The sequence below is a fragment of the Myxine glutinosa genome, chromosome 2 (genome assembly GCF_964187855.1).
Source record: "Myxine glutinosa chromosome 2, kmMyxGlut1.1, whole genome shotgun sequence".
NCBI classification, from domain to species: domain Eukaryota; kingdom Metazoa; phylum Chordata; class Myxini; order Myxiniformes; family Myxinidae; genus Myxine; species Myxine glutinosa.
In genome coordinates, this window is record NC_136262.1 from 189051507 (window position 1) to 189072302 (window position 20796).

General features: G+C 47.1%; 1 protein-coding gene across 1 annotated transcript in view; it reads left to right on the forward strand.

The window, feature by feature from the left end:
• The window catches only part of LOC137420984 (unconventional myosin-Ie), a 155137-nt gene that overhangs the window by 65550 nt on the left and 68791 nt on the right, over positions 1 to 20796 (forward strand). Inside the window, exons 5-7 of the mRNA XM_068106574.2 lie at positions 13044 to 13131; positions 17615 to 17704; positions 18700 to 18831. Of these exons, the coding sequence (XP_067962675.2) occupies positions 13044 to 13131; positions 17615 to 17704; positions 18700 to 18831 (310 nt within the window). The remainder of the gene's footprint in view (positions 1 to 13043; positions 13132 to 17614; positions 17705 to 18699; positions 18832 to 20796) is intronic.

The window sequence follows — 20796 nt, forward strand, 5'->3', positions numbered from 1 at the left end:
GCTTATAACACTTGCTGTGATATCCTACTCTTTCTAGGTCATCAGGAAGAGTTGCCGGGATCTGATCACATACTGATTGCATACGACATGGGGAGTCATGCGGTTGGTTGAGACGTCTATCCCGGATCTTTTGAAGCAGTTGCAGTTTTTCTGAAGCAGATCCTTTAATTTTACGGAGGGGCGTGAAATCCCCATGATCAGACATGGATGGTACATGAAGGATGCATGTAGGAGGAGAGCTTTGGGCTGCAGGTTCTACACTCCGTTTTCTTTTGGGCATGCTTGCTGTCGATGTCTACCATCACTGTTAAATGACAAATAAGAAATCACGAATGATGTTAAAAGTGCCTGTGAAAGGAGGCTCTGAGTTTTCAGTGAGGTAACAGAGGTTCTGAGTCATGTTCTACACTAGGGTACTTTTTAGCTGACTAAACCATGTTTAGTGGCATCAAAAGTGCTAATAGCTAAAACATCTAAATTCTTCCACACTAACGTTAGCTATCTAGGCCAATGAAACATTGTGCTAAGTTACTGTAGCTAGCTCAGCTGTCGTGCCTCTTTCTGGTTCAATTCATATACAGAAGTCAACAGATATGTCTCATGTTTGGCATTAACAAAAGTTTAAGTTACACCGACATTAGGAACATACTGTACATAGATGAGGCTAGCTTTAACGTTAGCTAACATGGTGCTAGCTGGCTCAGCTGTTATTCTGCCTGTTTATGATTTCATGCAGAAACTGAAGTCAAGAGTGTGAGTAACATTATAGTTAGCATCTTACCTGGCTAGATTGGAGGATGAATACCAAGAACAACACACAGATGGAATGGAAGACTGAACTTTCAACTGAGGTATTCAATAACATCAACGTTACCAATTGATACGAGCGCGCGACATTACCAATTGATACGAGCGCGCGAGCGCGCATGTTACATGGATGGAAATGTAAAATGGCAGCTATAGCAGCACTAATTTGGATCTCTAGTCTGTCATTTCTGCACTGTGATTGGATAACATAAAAAAATATGTTTGGGAGTTAACAGCAGGAGTTGGTAGATTTTACGTGGGCTGGGTGAGAAACCTTTAAATAAGCAAGTGAAAATCTCTCGCAATACAAAGTCAATGGTGGGAAGAAAAGTTGAGTGGTACCAATGTTACTGCCAATGTCCCGCCCCTATGCAAGACTCAGGAGCATCTTGTTGACATTTAACCTTGAAAATACCTGGGTTTAGACCCCTTATGTACCATGTTAAGTTATCTGCAGTATTAACGTATCCTTATCATTTGTAAAACTGATTATTTTGTAATTACAGCATTAATATGCATACTAGTATACCATAGACACATGTAATCATGTTATGAATAGTTCTATCATGATCTATGCCCTTCAAAACATGGGTCTAGACACCTTCATTTTTCAATTATCTGCAATATTGGCTGAGATATGTCAAAAATCGTTTTTTTGATAATGGCAGCAGTAATTTGCATAAAAATGGTATGTGGGACATTTTTTCAGCTTGGGGCCATAGCTAGTCATTTTCTACACATTTTTTCCAATCTAGAAACACTGATTAGAAGTATATCTCCGGGGGGTGCAGGGGGACCTAGTCTTCCTACTAGACTATACGCTGATATTTATACTACGATCCAGGACCTGTTTTTGGAGGAACACATTCAGATGTTATGCATAGAGAGAGCACGCATGCTAGCATCGATACACCAACCCACGAGTGCTCTGTGGCCTACGGCCTTTAATAATGTGCAGAGCACCCCTTCCAAGCATCAAGCACCACCCCATCACACAGTGAGCACCATCCGGTGCACCAATAAAGTGTCTATAAATCATTGTGTGGTGTCGCAGCCGGCCGATGTTCTGCCGCTGGTCTTGCCTTCGTGTGGTGCACTTGGCCTTCTTGCCTCTTTCAAAAAAATAAAGAAAGGCGCCAACCGCGTCCATTTCTATATTGTGGCCTTCAGTGGTGTCAACTAAAAGTGGTTCACCTGTTTGGCATAGGTGCCACGTTGACCCATAGGTCCTTCCACGGGTGGTGCTTGGCCGCAAAAGAGCTGCGGTCCATTGTGGGTGGCCACAAACATTGCGGTCCATATGGTGTATCGATCCAAGCAGCAAACAGCGAAAGTGCAGGCCCACAACTGCGAAGCCAGCACCTCTCTCTCCTCTCTCTCTACCCCAAAGCCAGATCCTCGGAGGTGGGAGACAAAAGAAGCAGACAAGTGAGTAAGGTGGTAAGGGCGCAAAAGTGCACGCAATGCAAGGTAATGCACACTGGGGGCACATGGGAACCAGGTGAGACAGGTACGTTCCTACCGTACGCTCCCCCCCCCCCCACCAGGTAACCTACATGGCCCCTCCCTTACCCCTTACTGTATCCACAAAACACAACACTACCCATAAACATCTACTTTACAAATCAACAAACATCCCTACTGTCTTCCCCGTTCCTCCCATAAACCAAATTCGTCTTCTCTCCCTCCTAACCAATCAAATTTGCCATTTTCAACTCTCATCAAAATTTGCCATTTTCAACTCAACATCAAAATTTGCCATTACCAATTCATCATCAGTCCCTCCTAGGGAGGGAGAGATGGAATCACCCCAATGTCTCATCCACGTCGTGATGCGTCTCACAAATCCAACAGCAATTTCATTTCCTGCAACAAAACAAAGAAAACACAGGTGTGAAGTCATCATCATCACCACAGGTAAGTGGCTGCGTATGGTGCGACAGGTTCATCAATCCTAACTATTTCCTAAATGACTTTAACAACTTTACACTACCCGGGGTCTTTCTCCGGCCAAACCATTGGCCCTCTTACACTATGGGTTCTAAAAACCAATTCCCATTGGCCAACTGTGGTGCTTTTCAATTTGGGGTCTCACTCCCCCGATTCATCTCCCGGTGCCCTCGCACAATTTCTGGGCTGTGGCGTGTACCTCTCCCAGTGGGTCTACCCACCTGCACACCTCCACCACTGCAGTTGCCTCCGAGCTTACCTGCTCCTCACCCTAACCTAACTACCTGGGGAAGGCCCTCTGGCTCTCTCCCCACTCGGTGCCCTCTCTGGCACTGGGCTACCCGGGTCCGTCCTCCGGATCCTCGGGCCCCATCCACAACTCTACCGGCTCCCAGAGCCCACCTGCGGCCTCACCTGGCCGACATCCTCACAGTGGTGGAGTGCCCAACCAACTACACACACTAACAGGCTACACGCCCAGCCATTTCCACAACACTAATGCACCCATTCACAACACCATTCTGCAACCGCACCACAAATGCCAATATCCAACCACAATTTACCTACACCCTCTACCTAACACTTACACTACCCGCCCCGGGTACTCGTGAAAGGGGTCCACTCTTCCCCCATCCACACCTTCGCACCATGCACACCACTCCGTACCACTTACTCCAACTCTCTCCACACACCTGTACTGGCACACCTGTGCTCTCACACCTGGTGCCACCTGCACCCTTCTCTCCCCAAGCGCATTCGCGCTGATCCACAACACTCATTACTCACACACTGCTCCACACACCTGTCCAGTTGCACACCTGTGCAATCACACCTGTTCAATTCTCACACACACGGCATCATCTCAGCTAACTACTCCCTTCTGAAACTTGCGCTTCCCAGTCGTCCCTTTAAACTATTGCGCTCCCACGTCATTATCATCCACACTAATCTACCTGCGTCCCCACTACAGGTATCAGTCACTATCTAAACTTAACGTCACCTAATGTCATCTCCGCTAGATCCCTACAATATAACCTAACCCACCCGGGCTAGTTTTCACTGCCATACACCCCATAAGCTATTGCTCCTTTGCCCCCACATGGGAAGGATGGTGGATTTGCCATCCCACCACATCGGGGGTCTCTCACTACCAATTTTGCACATCAAATTTCAACAAATTAAAAATTTGCCACTCACTGCCCATCATCTGCCAATCACTACTGCCAATCCTTTGCTAATCATCAAATTTTGTTTTTCTCCAATTTTGGGTCCAAAACACTAACCTCATCACCCAGTCTACTCAATAATGCCTCTCGGTGCGCCAATTCCTGTCCAAAGCCAGGCTTCGTAAAGCCAAGCCATGAATGCGGGTTGTTTTGTGCCAGCGGCTGGATACATCCCGCATTCGGTGCAGGGAAGGAGGTTTACCCGGGCCGAGATCCCACGCACCATCTCGGCACGGAGCCATCCCATGGCTCGATCTCGGCCTGCCGGAATGCCTCACCAAAAAGTGGTCGCCATGACGACCCTTTCTATCGGGCTGACCGCTCCGCCTAGTGGAGCACGGACGCGGCCGTTCAAAGCGAGGCCCAGCACGCACCGAGGGCCCGATTCGGCTATAAGTCGTTCTAAACTCTACCCCGTCTAACGTCGATGCTTCACCTGGACGCTTACACCCCGCAGCCCGTTCCTTGCTCACACATCCAGCCGTGCCCATGCTCCTCGTACCTTTCCTTACACACCCAGGTACACCCATTCCACTCACAGCCTTGGTCACACACCTGACCACCGAACACTTTGGCACACATTCGTTGCTCGCACACCTCACCAATACACCTCTTCGCGCCCCCTCCTCTGTCACCTCCTCTGTGACAATCACAGGGGTGCTCTCATTCGCACACCCAACCACGTGCCTCACCACCAACTCCAGCGTGCATTCCCACTCACGCTCTACCATTCCAGGTGTGCATCCTTCCATCCCAGGTGTACATCCTCGCTCACCTGTCACAACCAACTCACGCTCCGTTTCACTCTCACTACTCTCACCTCCATTCTTGACAGCGCACTCACCCTTACTCTTGACAGCGCACTCTTTCCTCATGCACCTGTCCGTCACACACCTTTCTCGCGCACACTCTCCCGTTACACCCTCTGTAACACTCCCCACAGGTGCGCATTCTTCCTTGCCTTTGACAGCGCACTCTTTCCCCATGCACCTGTCCGTCACACACCTTCCTCGCGCACACTCTTGTGCACACTCTCCCGTCACACCCTCTGTAACACTCACCACACCGCGCTTCCACGTGCTCCCTCGCACACGCGCTACGACCGACTCACTCTCGCCAGCACACTCACTCCTTGGCACGCACTTTTTCCTCACACACCCCAGAGTCGGACTTTCTCGCACACCTCCTCTTTCGCACACCAGACCTGTCGCACACTTCACCAACGGCCTCTCACGAACACCCGGGTCCATCTCGACCCCCAAGCTCCTTAAATCCCCTGGCGCATCATACGCACGACCATATTGGTCACCACTTACACCGGGTCCTCTTCCTCTTCGCTTCTCCTCCATCACCTGCGAATCCCTCATCCGGTTAATGAGCACATCATCACGATCCAAACACAGACTTTGGACCAATTCTTTTATCTCCTCTTTTATCTCTTTCTTATCCCCTCTCCGTCGCTTCTTAATTTCGCTCATCCCTTCTTCCACTTCTTCTAATTTGTGCTTCACCTCTTTTATTCCCCGGTACGTCTCCTCAAGCTCATCCTCTAAGGCTACCTTGACCGTTTCCATGTGCGTCCTCACCTGCCGGTCCTTCGTCTCCATAACCTCTATCACCTCGTCCAGCCTCGTTGTCAGTCCCTCACGTACCATCTGACATTCCCTCTTTGTCGCTATCAAGTCGTTTTTTATGTCGTTTTGTGTCGCTTTTAAACCTCCTAATACCGCAGTGTTCCTTTGAACCTGCTCCACTAACTCCGTCTGTCCCACCGTCAGCTGCTCCACCTCCTGCGTCAGGTCCTCTATGCCCCCTTGTAACTTTACAGTCCCCTTTCTCACCTCCTTCTCCATGTGCTCCCTACAGTGCCTCACCTCCTCGCGCACTCCTCCGACCTCCTCACTCACACCTCTTCTGATCTCCTCTCCCATCACTTGCATCTCCTGCCCAGATGCCACCCTCATCTGCTCCATTTCCTCCCTGTGAGCATCCAGTTTAGTTTCTACCCCCATTCTGACCCCCTCTATCTGCTGCCCCATTTGGTTAACTTCCCTTTCCGCTTGGTCCCTCATGTCCCTCAATTTGCCTTCCATACTGTTTTCTAACCCCTCTAACCCAATTTTCACTCCCTCTATCTGATTCTCCTGGGCAGCCATTCTATTTTCTACCCCCTCTAACCCCTTTTGCATCCCTTCCATTTGATTCTCTTGAGCGGCCATTCTGTTTTCTACCCCCATTAACCCATTTTTCACTTCTTTTATCCCGTTGTCTAACCCCTCACCGGTACCCCTCGCTTCGTCCCTCATTACCCCCATTTCGTTTCCCATTACCCCCAATTGGCCCTCCAATCGCTCACTCTGAGCCCTCATTTGCTCACTCTGAGCCCTCATTTCCTCCCTATTCTGGGCCATAAGGGCCTTCATTTGTATGAAAAACAAGTTCAAATCCACCGGTGGCGCCACTACGGTCGCGGGCGTGGACGCCGTGGCCACCTCGTGCATGACAACGCTATTTTGCGACCCTGCCGCCCTCACTGCTTCGCTCTCCTCCCGTCCCTCAATTTGGTCCTGGACCGACCCTGCCTCACTCTCCCCTACCGGACCCCAGCTGTCTTGATCCGCCATAGCGCGACTTTCAAAATTCGGGTTTTTATTTTCGTATAACAAAATCAAATTTCGCCGTTATAATTTTGCGCGGGAAACGCGCTCCGAATCGATTCTAATTGTTACAAATTTGGGCCTAATAAATTTAGTCCCGGGTTCGAATTCCACTCCTCGACACCAATTGTTACAGACGTGGCTTAGATGTTATTTACCGAGCGGTTTTGGTATGACCACGTCTGCACAAGTTACCCGATTATACCCGAACGTTGACTAATCGCGCTACGCTAGGTCAATGAAGGAAAAGACACACAGCTGGGATTCAAATGACACGACACCAGGGTTCAGTTCTCAAGACCTCCGGAGGAGGTTATATTAAGGCGGAAGGTTAGATTACAAGGACGAGAGGTACAGCATAGAAAGACAAGCACTTAGACACAATCTTATATTAACCCCAACAGACGACAGATAAACGGGACAAAAGGCTGACTCACACGGGGATGGATGGCTAGGAAAGGCAGGTAGCGATGGCTCCAGGTGCACCTGGGCTCAAAGGTCAGAATCGACTCGGTCCGGTCCAGAGATGCGGGGAGGTATTCAGCGCTCGTACGTGGCAACTTCTCTCTCCAGGCTGGGGGCGCATCTGACGTCACATCCGGGGAGTCGCTTCGTATATCCGGCGGGGAGTGACACGCCCTCGGCTCGTTAGCTCCGCCTCGTGGAATCGGCACGTTGCTTCTCATTGGGTGCGTGCGGGGGGTTTACCAGGCTCCGCCCTTGACGAGGAGCTGACAGCCAGCCCCTTCGTGGTAACCCCGTGGAGCGCATGGTCCGGAGACCGGAGCGCTTTGTCAATGGCGGCTAACCGAGCCGGTGTGAGGACGCACACTCCCCTGCGCAGCGTCGTTGTTGTTGTAATTGTTGTTGTAGTTGTAGTTGTAGTTGTAGTTGTAGTTGTTGTTTGGGGAAGAAGATGGAAGGAGGTATGGGAAAGGTCCTAAACTCACTACTGGTGCCATATAATCACATTCTGGTGCAACGAAGAGTCAGAATTAATGGAAAGGAGTCCTTAACTGACATAGACTAAGAATAACTAGCAAGATGTCCGAAAGTTGTCTACGTGTGATGCGGTGGACCTGGGCACGACATTTAATGGGGGAAAAAGGGGAAGGTCGGCTCTACTGATTGTTGTTTACAGACAATGGGACTAGGGAATGGGGGATTGGGGATAGTTGGGGAGTATTGGGGAAATAGGGGAATATTTACAAGCGGATATGGAGGCCAAATTCCATATTCGCAACAATATATATATGTATATATATATATATATATATATATATATATATATATATATATATATATATATATATATATATATATATATATATATATATTGTTACGTTTGTGGGGGTAAGTAATTAAATACCATAGCCCAGGTAGGATTGTATCGGGTAGTGTACTCCGAATGTCGCGAAGAAGAAACCTTCCTGTAATTAAGTCAGGCCCGGATGTCTGTGTAAGCGTTATGTCTCCATGGCGAGGGGTGGAGATATGATAATTAGTTAGGGTATAAGGGTAGATTTCCTGTGTGTACATGCCTCTGTAGTTTTTCCTTTGTTCTTATCACACTTACATCACCAGCCAAGCGACCAGCGCCTAAATTAAATAACGTGATCGCCGACGATATCCGGACACTACTACTGACACCACCCAGCTCGAATATTCTCGATGGGCACCCAGTCTGGCCATGAGGCCACGCCCCGAAGGACGATCGGTTTGGGACAATTCGACAGCGCTCGTTGATTGGAGCGCAGGTGACCTCAGAGAGAACATTCTAGCATCAGAGCAAAAAGGGACACGTCCCGCCATTTTCCCTCTCTCAGTCCTGGGGTTTCATTGCGAGCGGACAAACTTCCCTCTCTCAGTCTGTTCTGGCGTTTGTGGCCGGCGGTTTGAGTTGCTTTGTCTCTCTTGCGCTGGGTTTCTTTGTGAGCAATGCATTCCTGTCTCTCTCTTGGTCTGACCTTCATCGCGAGCGGTCACAGTTGATACACTCTCCTTGGTGCTGGCTTCGTGATGGCTACTCTTCGTGCTGTGTGCACTTGAGAAACAGCAGAGCTTTGTGGAGCATGGAATGAGCGGAGGAGGAAGGAGTTTTGCTGCCGCTTCACGGGTCAGCAGCTGGCGGTGAACGCGACTTCGCACCAACGCATGTTTTCCCACGCAGGGACGTGAGAACTGTGACGCCCCGGACGGTCGAGGACGCCAGGCGGAGTATCAGCCAATGCACCACACTACACAACGCATTCTTTTTCATTTATTATCCCCTTGTGTTGTAATTGTGTCTGAGGGAAGGGTCCCTCATTTAGGAATTGAGTGTTACTTTTTTATTGTCCTGCATTTATTTTTTATTAAACCATTATTTGTTTCATTTTAATTGTTGTATTGCTGATTGGCCTGTCTTGTATGTTTATTTGTTGTGGGGATTGGATAACCCCCATGCCACGTCCGTCCATTCAGGTAAGGACCTTGCTGCCCTCCACTGCCCCCCGCGCATGCACAAGGTACCGCCATAGTTGGGTATATGCTTTGGAGTTAAAGCTTGTTTGGTCATCTGTCGCCCTGAGGTCTTCACTACAGGGTGGACACGACAATATGTGTATATATATATATATATATATATATATATATATATATATATACACATAATAAAAGGCAATGTCCATCTGTCCGTCTGTCCATCTGTCTCCTCCATAATTCCAAAACCGTGAAACCTAGTGGCCCCAAACTATTCATGCATACACCTGGACCTCCAACAGATTGCAAGTATGAAAACTGTGTGTTTGGGTGTGTTATAACATCCTTTAACGAGGTGCTCATGAGAAAAAAAACCCGATATGGTGGTGTACCAATATGACGGCCCGCCATCTTGGTCATCCCACTGCACCTCGCTGGGTTATTAAGCCGCCATTTTGTTTCGGTCTACACAAACGTGCCTTGCCTTGTAAACATGATCAATTGGTTTCAGACCAGGTCACTCTACTCTGGACATGCTGCTTCTGCTGTCTCAACAATGGATGGAGGTCCTCAATGCCAAACAGGAAATCAGAGCTGTCTCCCTTGACATATCACGTGCCTTCGATACGGTCTGGCACCCAGCTCTGCTCACCAAACTCTCCTCCTATGGTATCCATGGAAATCTCCATGCATGACTTGCGGACTTCCTCTCTGGTCGTAGTCAACGTGTGGCCCTGAATGGATTTCTCTCATCTCCCCTTCCTGTTCAGGCTGGAGTTCCCCAAGGCAGTGTGCTGGGCCCTGTGCTTTTTCTGGTCTTCATCAATGATCTCTCCGACTCTCTGGAAAATCCTCTCTATCTCTTTGCTGATGACTCCACTCTCTGCCGCTCCATTCCTCTTCCCTCAGATCGGCAGTCTGCAGCCTCCTCACTCTCTGAAGACCTGGACAAAATCACAGACTGGTCAAACAAGTGGAACATGTCTTTCAATCCTGACAAATCTCACACTCTTACTATGTCTCTCTGAAAAGATCGACTGGACAACCCTCCCATCTACTTTCTCAACAATCCTCTCCAAGAAGTTCTGTCGCTCAAGCTTTTGGGTCTCACTATCTGCCATGATCTTTCTTGGGAAAACCACATTTCCAAGCTGGCCTCCAAAGCCAGTCGCCGACTGGGCATCCTCCGTCATGTGAAGTCCTTCCTAGGCACACCTGAGCTCCTCACCACATACAAGGCTTTCATCCGCAGCTCAATGGAATACTGTTTTCCCTATGGGCTGGTGCTCCTGCCTCACACCTGGCTCGGCTTCACGCTGTTGAATCCAAAGCTTTCAGAATCATTGGAATCTCCCGCGATGAAGCTATCTCTGAGGGCCTTTCACTCACTCACCGCAGGCAGGTAGGTGGTCTTTCTCTCTTCTACCGACTCCTCTCCGGCCTTGCTCTCCCAGCTCTCTCTCTGTGCTCTGTCCCCCAAATATTCCTTCAGGTCGCACAAGATCTGCCAGCCACCCTCTGATGGTTAAACTGCCGAAATCTCGGCTCTCTGCTCACCTTCACTCTTTCATTCCTCTTTTCTTCCGCCTCTGGAACAAACTCCCACACTCACTTCAATCACACTCCTCCCTCCAGGTCTTTAAAACAGCTGTTCACCACCATCTCTTATCTTCCCCCATCCAAAACTTTGATCTTTTCTACCCCCACTAATTCACCCCAGATCCACCTTGTTTGAAATTCCAACTTCTTTCCTGGAAGTCCATATGTTTTATACCTCTCCCACCCCCCCCCCCCCCCTTCCCATGCCTCCCCCCCAAAGCCCTCTCCCTCCCACAGTTCTCTCGATGTCTCCATGTCTCTCGGTCCCTGCTCTCAAATGTTGTGTTTGTGTCCTTCCCCCTCTCTCCCCATCTTGTCTACCGCTCCCGATGTTATTTGTTTTATGTGTCTGTTTGTCTTTCTGTGTGATTAATGTTCGCTCTTTCACGAGCCTCGATCTTGTATACAAAAAAAAAAAAAAAAAAAAAATTATCATGACATTTGAAGCATGTCATCAACATCTGGATTCGGATATGAGAAGTGGATGCTGTAGACGAAATAATCTCCAAATCTGAAGTGAAATCTGACAAAAGTTACCACATCTTGTGATTTTATAACAAAGTGTATATATGCATTTATTTAAGCAAGGCTGGGATTCTCATTCTGGTGTTGGTTTTTTTAATTTAACTTTGTCAGGTAAAAATCTTTCTGGCCATCTGTCAGGCTTTAAATTATCTGTCAGATTAAATTTAAAATTATTTGTTTAAAATCTGTCATGCTTTAAATTATCTCTCTGGCCATTCTCAGAGAGCCTCCTCAGCGTTGACAAGTCTGGCATTTCACTCAGGCCAACTGGCATGGTCTTCAAGCAGCCATCAATCATCTGGACTGGTCTGCCATCTCTCCTGCCTCTGACATCAACTCATCCTGGGAATTCTTCCAAAGTAAATTGCTCTCTCTCATGCACAGATTTATCCCATCTCGTCTTCAGTTGTCATACTCTTCCTCCCGCCCATGGTACACGGAATCTTGTGGTGAGGCAGTTGCCCTGATACAACTTGCCTTCGCCACCTGGAAGGCAAATCCAACGGAAGGAAATCTCATTTCTTTTACAAGGCCCGGAACAAGTGTGTGTCCACTCTCAGGAGAGCCAGGAAACAATACATCTCTACTCTCAAGACTGAACTCTCAAACCTGTCTCCCTCTTCCAAATCCTGGTGGTGTCTGGTCAAATCTGTTTCTGGTGTTTGTTCCCCTTCCATCCCCTCCCTTACCTCAAACGGCTACACAGCTGACTCCGCACGTGAAAAATCCGAATGCCTCAACTCTGTGTTTGCCTCAAATCTTGTGTCCCAAACCCGTCCCTCTCTGTACCCACCGTACCCAGCTGCTCCTGGACTCTGTGTACTTTCCTCCTGACAAGGTGGAGAAGTTTCTGTCAATCCTCGACTCTGATTCTGCAACTGGACCAGACAGCATCAGCCCACGGGTCCTAAAATCCTGCTCTGCCGCTCTCTCACACCCTCTCTTTGTTCTCTTCACCCTCTCTTTTGCTCAAGGTAATCTGCCATCAGCTTGGAAATCAGCCAACATTACCGCTTTACACAAGAAAGGTGCAAAAACAGATCCTTGCAACTACAGACCAATGAGCCTTCTCTCAATTATCAGCAAAGTCATGGAATCCATCATTGCTTCGGATATCAAATCCTTCCTTTTCTCCAATGGCTTGATCTCTGATCATCAATTTGGTTTCAGACCAGGTCACTCTACTCTGGACATGTTGCTTCTGCTATCTCAACAATGGATGGAGGTCCTCAATGTCAAACAGGAAATCAGAGCTGTCTCCCTTGACATATAACGTGCCTTCGATACGGTTTGGCACCCCGCTCTGCTCACCTACATCATCAGATATTGTAAAGACAAGAAAGTAGACCAAATTCGCCGATTGTTTTGTTAATGTAGCAATGGAAAAACCAAGGGTCTTTGATAAATATATATTTCCATGATGATGATTATATAATAAGCCAAAATGTTTGCTATTATTGATGTACATCCCCTTTTAATTGCTATTTATTTGATATGCTCTATTGCTATGCATTTGACTCGCCTTTGAGCTGTGGAGCCGATAGTTTTGAATCCTGATAACATCGCAAATCGGTTCTTCAAATATTTGGGTCGATAACCTTCCTCGGCCAACCCCACAAGGTGGGAAAATCAGTGCCATTAATAGATGTAGCTGTAGTTGAAATGTTCTAACAGTGGAAAAAATACAGAACTTGAGTTTCCATGATAAGAGAAAGAAGCTGCAGATTTAAATATTCTCACTTTGTGACTGTAGAGCAAGTTTCTCTCACCTTTTTGCTGAATTTGCTGATTTATCCCTGTTTACATGTGCGCTGTGCAGTGGTGAGAGCGGTGCGGGCAAGACGGTGGCTGCTAAGTACATCATGAGCTATGTTTCCAAAGTCTCTGGTGGAGGCCCCAAGGTGCAGGTGTGTATACAGTTTGCTTTGGCAGTCCCAAACTTTTTTTTTTTAGTGTTGTTGAAACAATGATGCAAGGCTCATGTAGAAGCTTGTTCATTCATCACATGTAGGACCTGGACTTGCAAAGACATCAGTGCACTTTTCCGTATATTAAAATAATAATAGTTGCCAATGGGAAAATCGTCAAGGTAAATGGAATTTTATACTGAGGTCCGAGCATTGCAAGCCATTGGCACAGAAGGGAACACAAATCGGGTTAAAATTTTCTGTGCAAGTTCTTTCTAGGCCCTTATCTTCTTTAGACCTGAATTTTCGTTTCAATATTTCCATTTTTGTTTCTTTCTTTTGAAACGAGTCGGCCCGTTGGTTCTTTGGATCAAATTTGTATTGGTCTTCAAAACCTTGTAGCATACTGTTGTGCTTGAGCATTGGGATGCCTTTCACCTTTCCCAGATGTGCTTGGACCAGTGCGGGGATTATATGATTATAATTATTTCCAAATTATACTACTATTATGATTGTTCTTATTATCAGTATTAATTAATATATTGTTACGGATACGGAGTACGGCTCTTCCCTCTTAGCAAGGGGTGGTTAGCCCCTTGTCTTGTTAAGCTGACCGTCTCCGCTCCTGGCACTTGTAACGCTATCCCGTGGGATGGAACGGATCAGGGTTATGGGCCCAGGGTTTATCCTGAATACCTTTATCCGTCCCTCCGCAGACTAGGGAGACAAGTACCGCTCGAACCCCGGTTTGGATGGTCTAGTTAGTTGCCGAGCGGTTTTTAGCAACCCGAAGTTCGAGTCATTAGCCTTCACTAAACCCGATCCTGAACGTTGGCCGAATCGCGCCACGTACACTCAATATTGAAACCACTAAAGCGACCGAACGAGAATGAAGAAGAAGAAGAAGTACGGAGGAATAACAGGATTTATTAATTATTTACACAAGCCAAAGCAAAGAGAGCAGTCAAGGTTATATACAGGGAAATGGAAAGGAGCAGGAGACACAGTGAAATCATTAGCTTACCTATACAAGCTTAATTAATAAACCCCAGGACAAGACAAAAGACAGACTACGATCACACTTACACGACTGGGGAATGGAGGCAGGAATGACTGGAAGGAGGAATGGGAAGGTTCAGCTGGGGGCAGATGGTTCGGGCTTGATCCCGCACGGGACGTCGGGCTGGACCTCGACGGCCACCGATGCCACCGCAATCAGGTTCCCACGGGGTAATGGGTCGAAGCTGCCTGGTGGAGTCAACGCTGCTTGTGGAGCCAAAGCTGCTGGTGGAGCCAAAACTGCTGGTGGAGCCAAAACTGCTGGTGGAGCCAAACTGCTGGTGGAGCCAAAACTGCTGGTGGAGCCAAAACTGCTGGTGGAGCCAAAGCTGCTTCTGGAGCCAAAACTACTGGTGGAGCCAAAGCTGCTTCTCTGGCTCACCTCAGGACGCGTCTCCCTTCTCTCTCCGAGGGCTCGTCTCCACTCATCTGCCATCTCTGGCGCAACTCTCAGAACTTAGAACTCATCTCTCGTGGGGAGCGTCCCGCTGCGGGTTATATAGGCCCCGCCCTTCAACCTTTGCGAACCTCCCCGATCGTTCTCTCTCCGCCCTCTCAAGCCAAACCCCTCGTTCTGGGTTGGATGAGCGGGGCTGACTCACTCCTCCCCTCTATGACGAGGTGGAGACCCGCCTTTCTTCTTCGTGGTTACCTCGTGCGTAATGGAGTCAAATGCAGCAAAGTGGACGGGAGATGAAAATGCAGCAAAGTGGCTAAAGAAGTCAATTGCAGCAAACCTGGCAAACCTGGCAAACCTGGCAAACCTGGCACTTGGAAGATGCCATGGGGCGTCGGAGGGACCTACTCTTATTTAATTCGGTGCAATGAAGAGTCAAACTATTGGGAAACACATCCTTAACCTACATAGAATATGGGACTAACTATTTAAAAGGATATATGGTGCCCTGTGTGTAGGTTTATGGAATTAACTAAGAGGACGAGCTTCGACCTTTCTTTACATTACGGAGGGTGACAGTTACACACAACAAAACCATAATTCTCACATCCTTTACACTTTCTCAAATTCGTTACAATATGCTGTGTCACAATGTTAACATTGTTTTTGTTATTTATTTTGTAATGAGAATGGCATGCCATGGAAGGACCTATTAAGCTGCCCGATACACCTTAACATGGTGCTCGTTCAGAACATGGGAATTCTTCCAGATTATTTGTAGTTAATTAGCCTAATCAACTCAGGAGATCATCACGATCATTTTTATGTGTCACATTCCACATCAGAAAGCCCCAGTAGAACACCACAAAAAACATGCCTCACACACACACACACACCAACTCATCCATTCATAGCAGAAAACAGTTGATTACATACATGTAGTTTTTGATTACAAGCTTCTTTGTTTTAGGTTTTTCTTTCCAAAATTGCTTAATCATAGCACAATGACCTTTGATCAGTGCAGGTCTGGAGAGTGGGCTCTGTCTCTCATTAGTACACATATTGTTTATTTTCTCTCTGTATACTATGTACTCGTAACATAGACTTGCATTGATCTTCTGGTTCTGGGTTTGAGCTTGCAGAAACGTTGAGTTTTACCTCCTTTGTTTGAAGTTATTCGAAGCTAAGAATTCCACACCTGATTTAGCTGTTTTTCTGTTATTGTTTCATTGCTGTTGTTAATTGTTTTGAATGCACTCCTGTGTACTATTCGCACCTTTTTGGGGTGTGCTGTCAAATCCGACTTCATGTGTCTGACCTAACGGCATATGCTTCTGCTAGGGAGAGTGCTTCCTTGTCTCAAGACTGACACATGCTTCATAAAATTGTTATAACACATGTGTTATGTGTCATAACAATTCAGGCCCCTCCACCCCCTGATAATTAGAATCACTAAGAGCTTATATTGCCTTTTTAAAATGCTTCATTTTCGAATTTGTCAGAAACTCCTGTTACGTGGTCCCCTCGGTGAATACCTGGTCTCGGTGACCCCCGGACCGTGAGAGGAACTTCGCCAGAAAGTTGTATTATATATGCGCTTTCGCCACGCAATTCATATGAATTCCACCCAAGAGAAAACTGATGTTCAATGATATATTTCAATGGTAATGATACCATACAATTTCAATGATACAACCACGGAGATTTTCCCCGAGCAATCCACCATCAACAATTCACAATCCCCAATCAATCCCCTAGACGAGTAAGATGGCCATCTTATATATGAGTGTCCCCTTTGGTACTCACGACCCCCTTTGGTCCCTGTCCCTCACAATGTCTCTGGGCCCCTCCTGACCAAGATGATGGTCGGCTTCGCCGCACTCGGGCGGTTGAACGAACCCCGGGTGGACGTGTTTCCACCGGGCATGTATCGTACCGGGAACCCCGGCTGCAGCCCCCTCGTGGCCACGCGAAGCGGGTACTGTAAAGCAAGCCAAAAGCCACACGCCGCTTGCAACGCGTGTTAGGCCTCAACGTGCGACCCGTACGCGTCTTTGTAGACGGTGCCGCGAACGGTGCCAGACGCTGGGTCGGTGCACGGCCCCACGGCAACTTGACGTGTCCACCGGGTATGTACACGTCCCGGTAACTCCTCTCGCCAGACGGGCTTGGGAACGCCACTGTTTCACGCGGCTCAAGATCGATGCCACCTTTCGTCGGAGCGGGGCGAGGAAGAATAATCCTCGTCGCTTCTCTTCCTCGTGTCTTTCTTGTTCCGTTTCCGGTCTCTTTTTCCAGAAGGGCTCCTGACCCTCCAACCACAACAACCCTTAATCGACTACACATTGATAAGCAAAGACCTGCATAGTAATTCCCATAAATATGTAACACTCCTCACATTTCATTCTTCCTTTGTTTCATTTGTTTTTTGTTTTTCATTTTTGTTTTTTTCATTTTAATTCATTCATTCATTCATTTTTGTTTTTCATTTGTTTCATTCGTCACAAAATTTCTACCAAATCTGTCGATCGCTCAGACGCCTGATCCATTGTATAAATTGTATTTTATTTTGGATAAATTGTTTTTGATGAAAAATATTTTTGGATAAATTGTTTTTCCCCCTTCTCACAAACCAATGTTGATTTGCCTGAATCACCGCTAACCATGGAACTGACACGACTGAACTAGGTACCTGTTTTCCAAAGACCACTCAGCCTTTTATTGCAGGGAGGCCTGTGAGGTCATTGGTAAATTGCTAAATTCTCAACAGGTATACAATTCATATTATCTGCCTTTGTGTCTATCAATGCTGTGTTATCATATTGTAGAAGATCCATAACCACAATGCCTAATATATGTTATTGAACTTATGTGATGCTGATTATTAACCCATTGATGATGGAACCACATCGGAAGTGAATATATTTTTTTATTACTTTGAACCATCAAATCCATTGATATTGTGGTCTCTAACAACTTTGCATTGGCACACAATGCTGCACATGTTTTCCCTTACCACATCTGCAGCATGTCAAAGACATCATTTTGCTGTCCAACCCGCTGCTCGAGGCATTTGGAAACGCCAAGACTGTCAGGAACAATAACTCGAGTCGATTTGTGAGTTGTCCAGAGAGACATCGTGCACCGGACGAAACATAAAAGTCAAAGTTCATAACGTCATTAAAAACACAGCTATTTTAGCATGAAAACGTCATGTGTTTTTGTTATTTTTATGTACAAAGTCAAGGATCATTCATGGAGGAGCTAGAACAGACAAGATATCAGGACGGAACAGAACAAAAGGACCAGTCGAAAGAGAGGGCAGGGGCAAATACCAACAGCAGTGTTGAGGGACAAAACAGAGGGAGACTTGGACAAATAAGGGAAGTGGGGAAAAATTATGGGGTAGGGAAGGGCACACGAGGTGGACAAGATGGAGGAGCAAATTCTCAGCAAGGAAAAATTGGAAACTTGGGAAGATGTGGGTTTGGTGAAGGTCAACTGGGGTAGAAAAGTTCATGAATTTGTATGGGGGATAATCTGAGATGGTGATGAGCAGTTGTCTTGAAGACATGGAGGGTAGAATGAGGTTGAAGAGAATATTAAAGTTGGTTCCACAGGCTGGAAGAAAGAGGAACAAATGAGTAGAGGAGAGCAGTGATTTTGGATTTTGGGTGTTTCACAGGAAAGGGTTGATGCAGAAGCCTGTTTTTGGGGGGGGTGGCAAGGATGGGGAACAGAGCACAGAAAGAGCAGAGTGTGCAAGACCGTAACGGAGGCGGTCTACATCCTTTAACTCAGGAGATCACTGACTTGTCTGCAATGTGTAATTGATAGGTCCATAGACTCCACTTCATTGTGGGAGGTTGCATGTGAAATAATCTTAATCTTTTGATGAAGTTGGGTAATGTATGTGAGTTGGGTAATTTTGAAAAGCAGGCATTGAGAGGGCAGGTATGGCCAATTTTCTCTTACATTAATTGTCATTTGTTAATATTGACTCATATCATTTTCATTCCTTATAAATATTACACTTACACATGGCAGGAACCATGTGGTTTCTGTTTGCCTGCTTTATGATCTTTGTACGTAATGCTTATTTTTGATTGCAGGGAAAGTACTTTGAGATTCAGTTCAGTCGTGGGGGTGAGCCCGATGGTGGAAAGATCTCCAACTTTCTGCTGGAGAAATCACGTGTTGTCAGCCAGAATCCCAATGAGAGAAACTTTCACATTTTCTATCAGGTGTAGTACATCAGTTTGACATTGTCTCAACTAGGAATCTTATTGGAACATATTGTTACGGGCGCCGCTTCTGGATAACTCCAAGAGGGTAGCATGTTCTGAGAGACCATGGATGCCGTCTATAATCGTCTAGAGATTCCGTCTAGCCCCACGCCCAGAGTCGATTTACCGTGCTAGTGAATTAAGCATGGTAAACGGGAAACCATGCCAGAAACTACTTGGTGGTTAATTACTTGGCCAAGCAAACCAACGCCATGTGCCATATAACGTTGGCTACCATTACAATTGGAGTCTCGGAACAATAGCCCCCCGAGAACGCTATCTCGGATCAACCACAAGCAGGATAAATCAAGACATGTTTCAACACTTTCATGAATTTATTACACGCAAGCAAAGGAACGAAAGAGCGGAAAATGATGGGGAGATGATCAGGTGAGAGGAAATGGTGGGAAAATTCAAAGATCAAAAATGGTTGGGAAAATGACATGCAAACGGCACGGAATTCAACACAGATGAGACACATATGCATTCACCTTTACCTTTACGCATTCATACCTGCCCTGGAGCACTCGCAAACAATCACTTACCATGAACTACAATACTGGATCCAGACGCCCGAGGAATGACACAGAGATGAGGGTAGAGGGTAGAGATCACAGAGGAAGATAAGAAAAGAATGTGGACTCCGATGTGCCCTCAGCGAACCTGTGGTCGCTCTGGTTGGAGTGACCTTACAGTGGCCTGGCATCCAAACTCGCTTCTTGTGCCCCCCTCATGTCCCCAATGGTCTGGGGTCCGTGCCGGAGCCCGTCAGACCTATACGATGTTGCGCAGCATGAGGAAAGCTCGTTCCGTTCAAATATTGTGGGATTTGCGTTCGGAGGTGGTGCTGTCTTAGCTGTTTTGCTGAAGGCGCCGGGCCATGTTGTGTCAATGCCGCCATGGAGAAAAACAAATAGGGAGAAACGTGTGAAGAGGAAAATGTCCGTGGGGCAAATGTGTGTAGTGTGAAAAAGGAAAGCATGAGGTGCAAATAAAAGCGCAAAACTATGTTCTGAGGACACGAACTGCGAGCGGGAAAATCTTGGGAGAGAACGGCTCTAAAAACTTCTTGCTCTAATGGTCCTTGCTGTGAGAGAGAATGGACTGAGTCAAGTCCACCCTTTTATCCTCCACCAGTCTGTGGGCATGTGCATCCTCCAAGCTACAAGAGCCCCCTGTGCTGTCTCCTGATTGGCCCAGCTGTGCTGAATTCGCATCATGCAATGGGGGAAGAAGGGAGTTAGGGGGTGGTTCTAGCGTCTTGCAGCATCTTCGCCCTTGAAACACCGTGTCAACGTGGCCTCCGCCCCAATGCAGCTAGCGTCAAGCCCGAAGTCATGGTTTGCGAATATGTAATGAAGTGGATACAAGAGAATGGTGTGAAGTGTAAGATAATGTTAGAAATAAAGAGACAGAGAAATACAGAAATAGAGAGATAGAAGTGCATGGAAAATAGGGAAATAGAGAAGGGGGAGGAGGGAAGTGAACAAAACCCTATTTTCTCACATGCGCAATGCTTATTTCTCACGTAAATACGATTTACCTAACTTCTAAACAGAATAGTCCTAATGGTTAGGGGGCGGTGGACTTGGGAGCCTAAGGTCCTGAGTTCGAATCCCGTTCGGCTGTTGAATTAATACCTGGTGGGGTTGACCTAGCCTGTCATCCTTCCGAGGTCGGTGAGATGAGTACCAGGGTCCTCTCTCAAGGAGGTTGGTGGCAGGATTTGCACTCCAGTAAAAAAAACACCTCAATCCGTAGCACACACAGTGGTGTGTGTCGAGAAGATGCTGAGGAGTTGTCCAAGGACGCACAACGTGCTGATCCAGCATACGCTCCCATTGATTATAAGGCAGTGTGCGCTGATAGGATTGCTGCCTGTTCATGAGGCACCCTGATGTTAATTCATACTCTGTACCACGT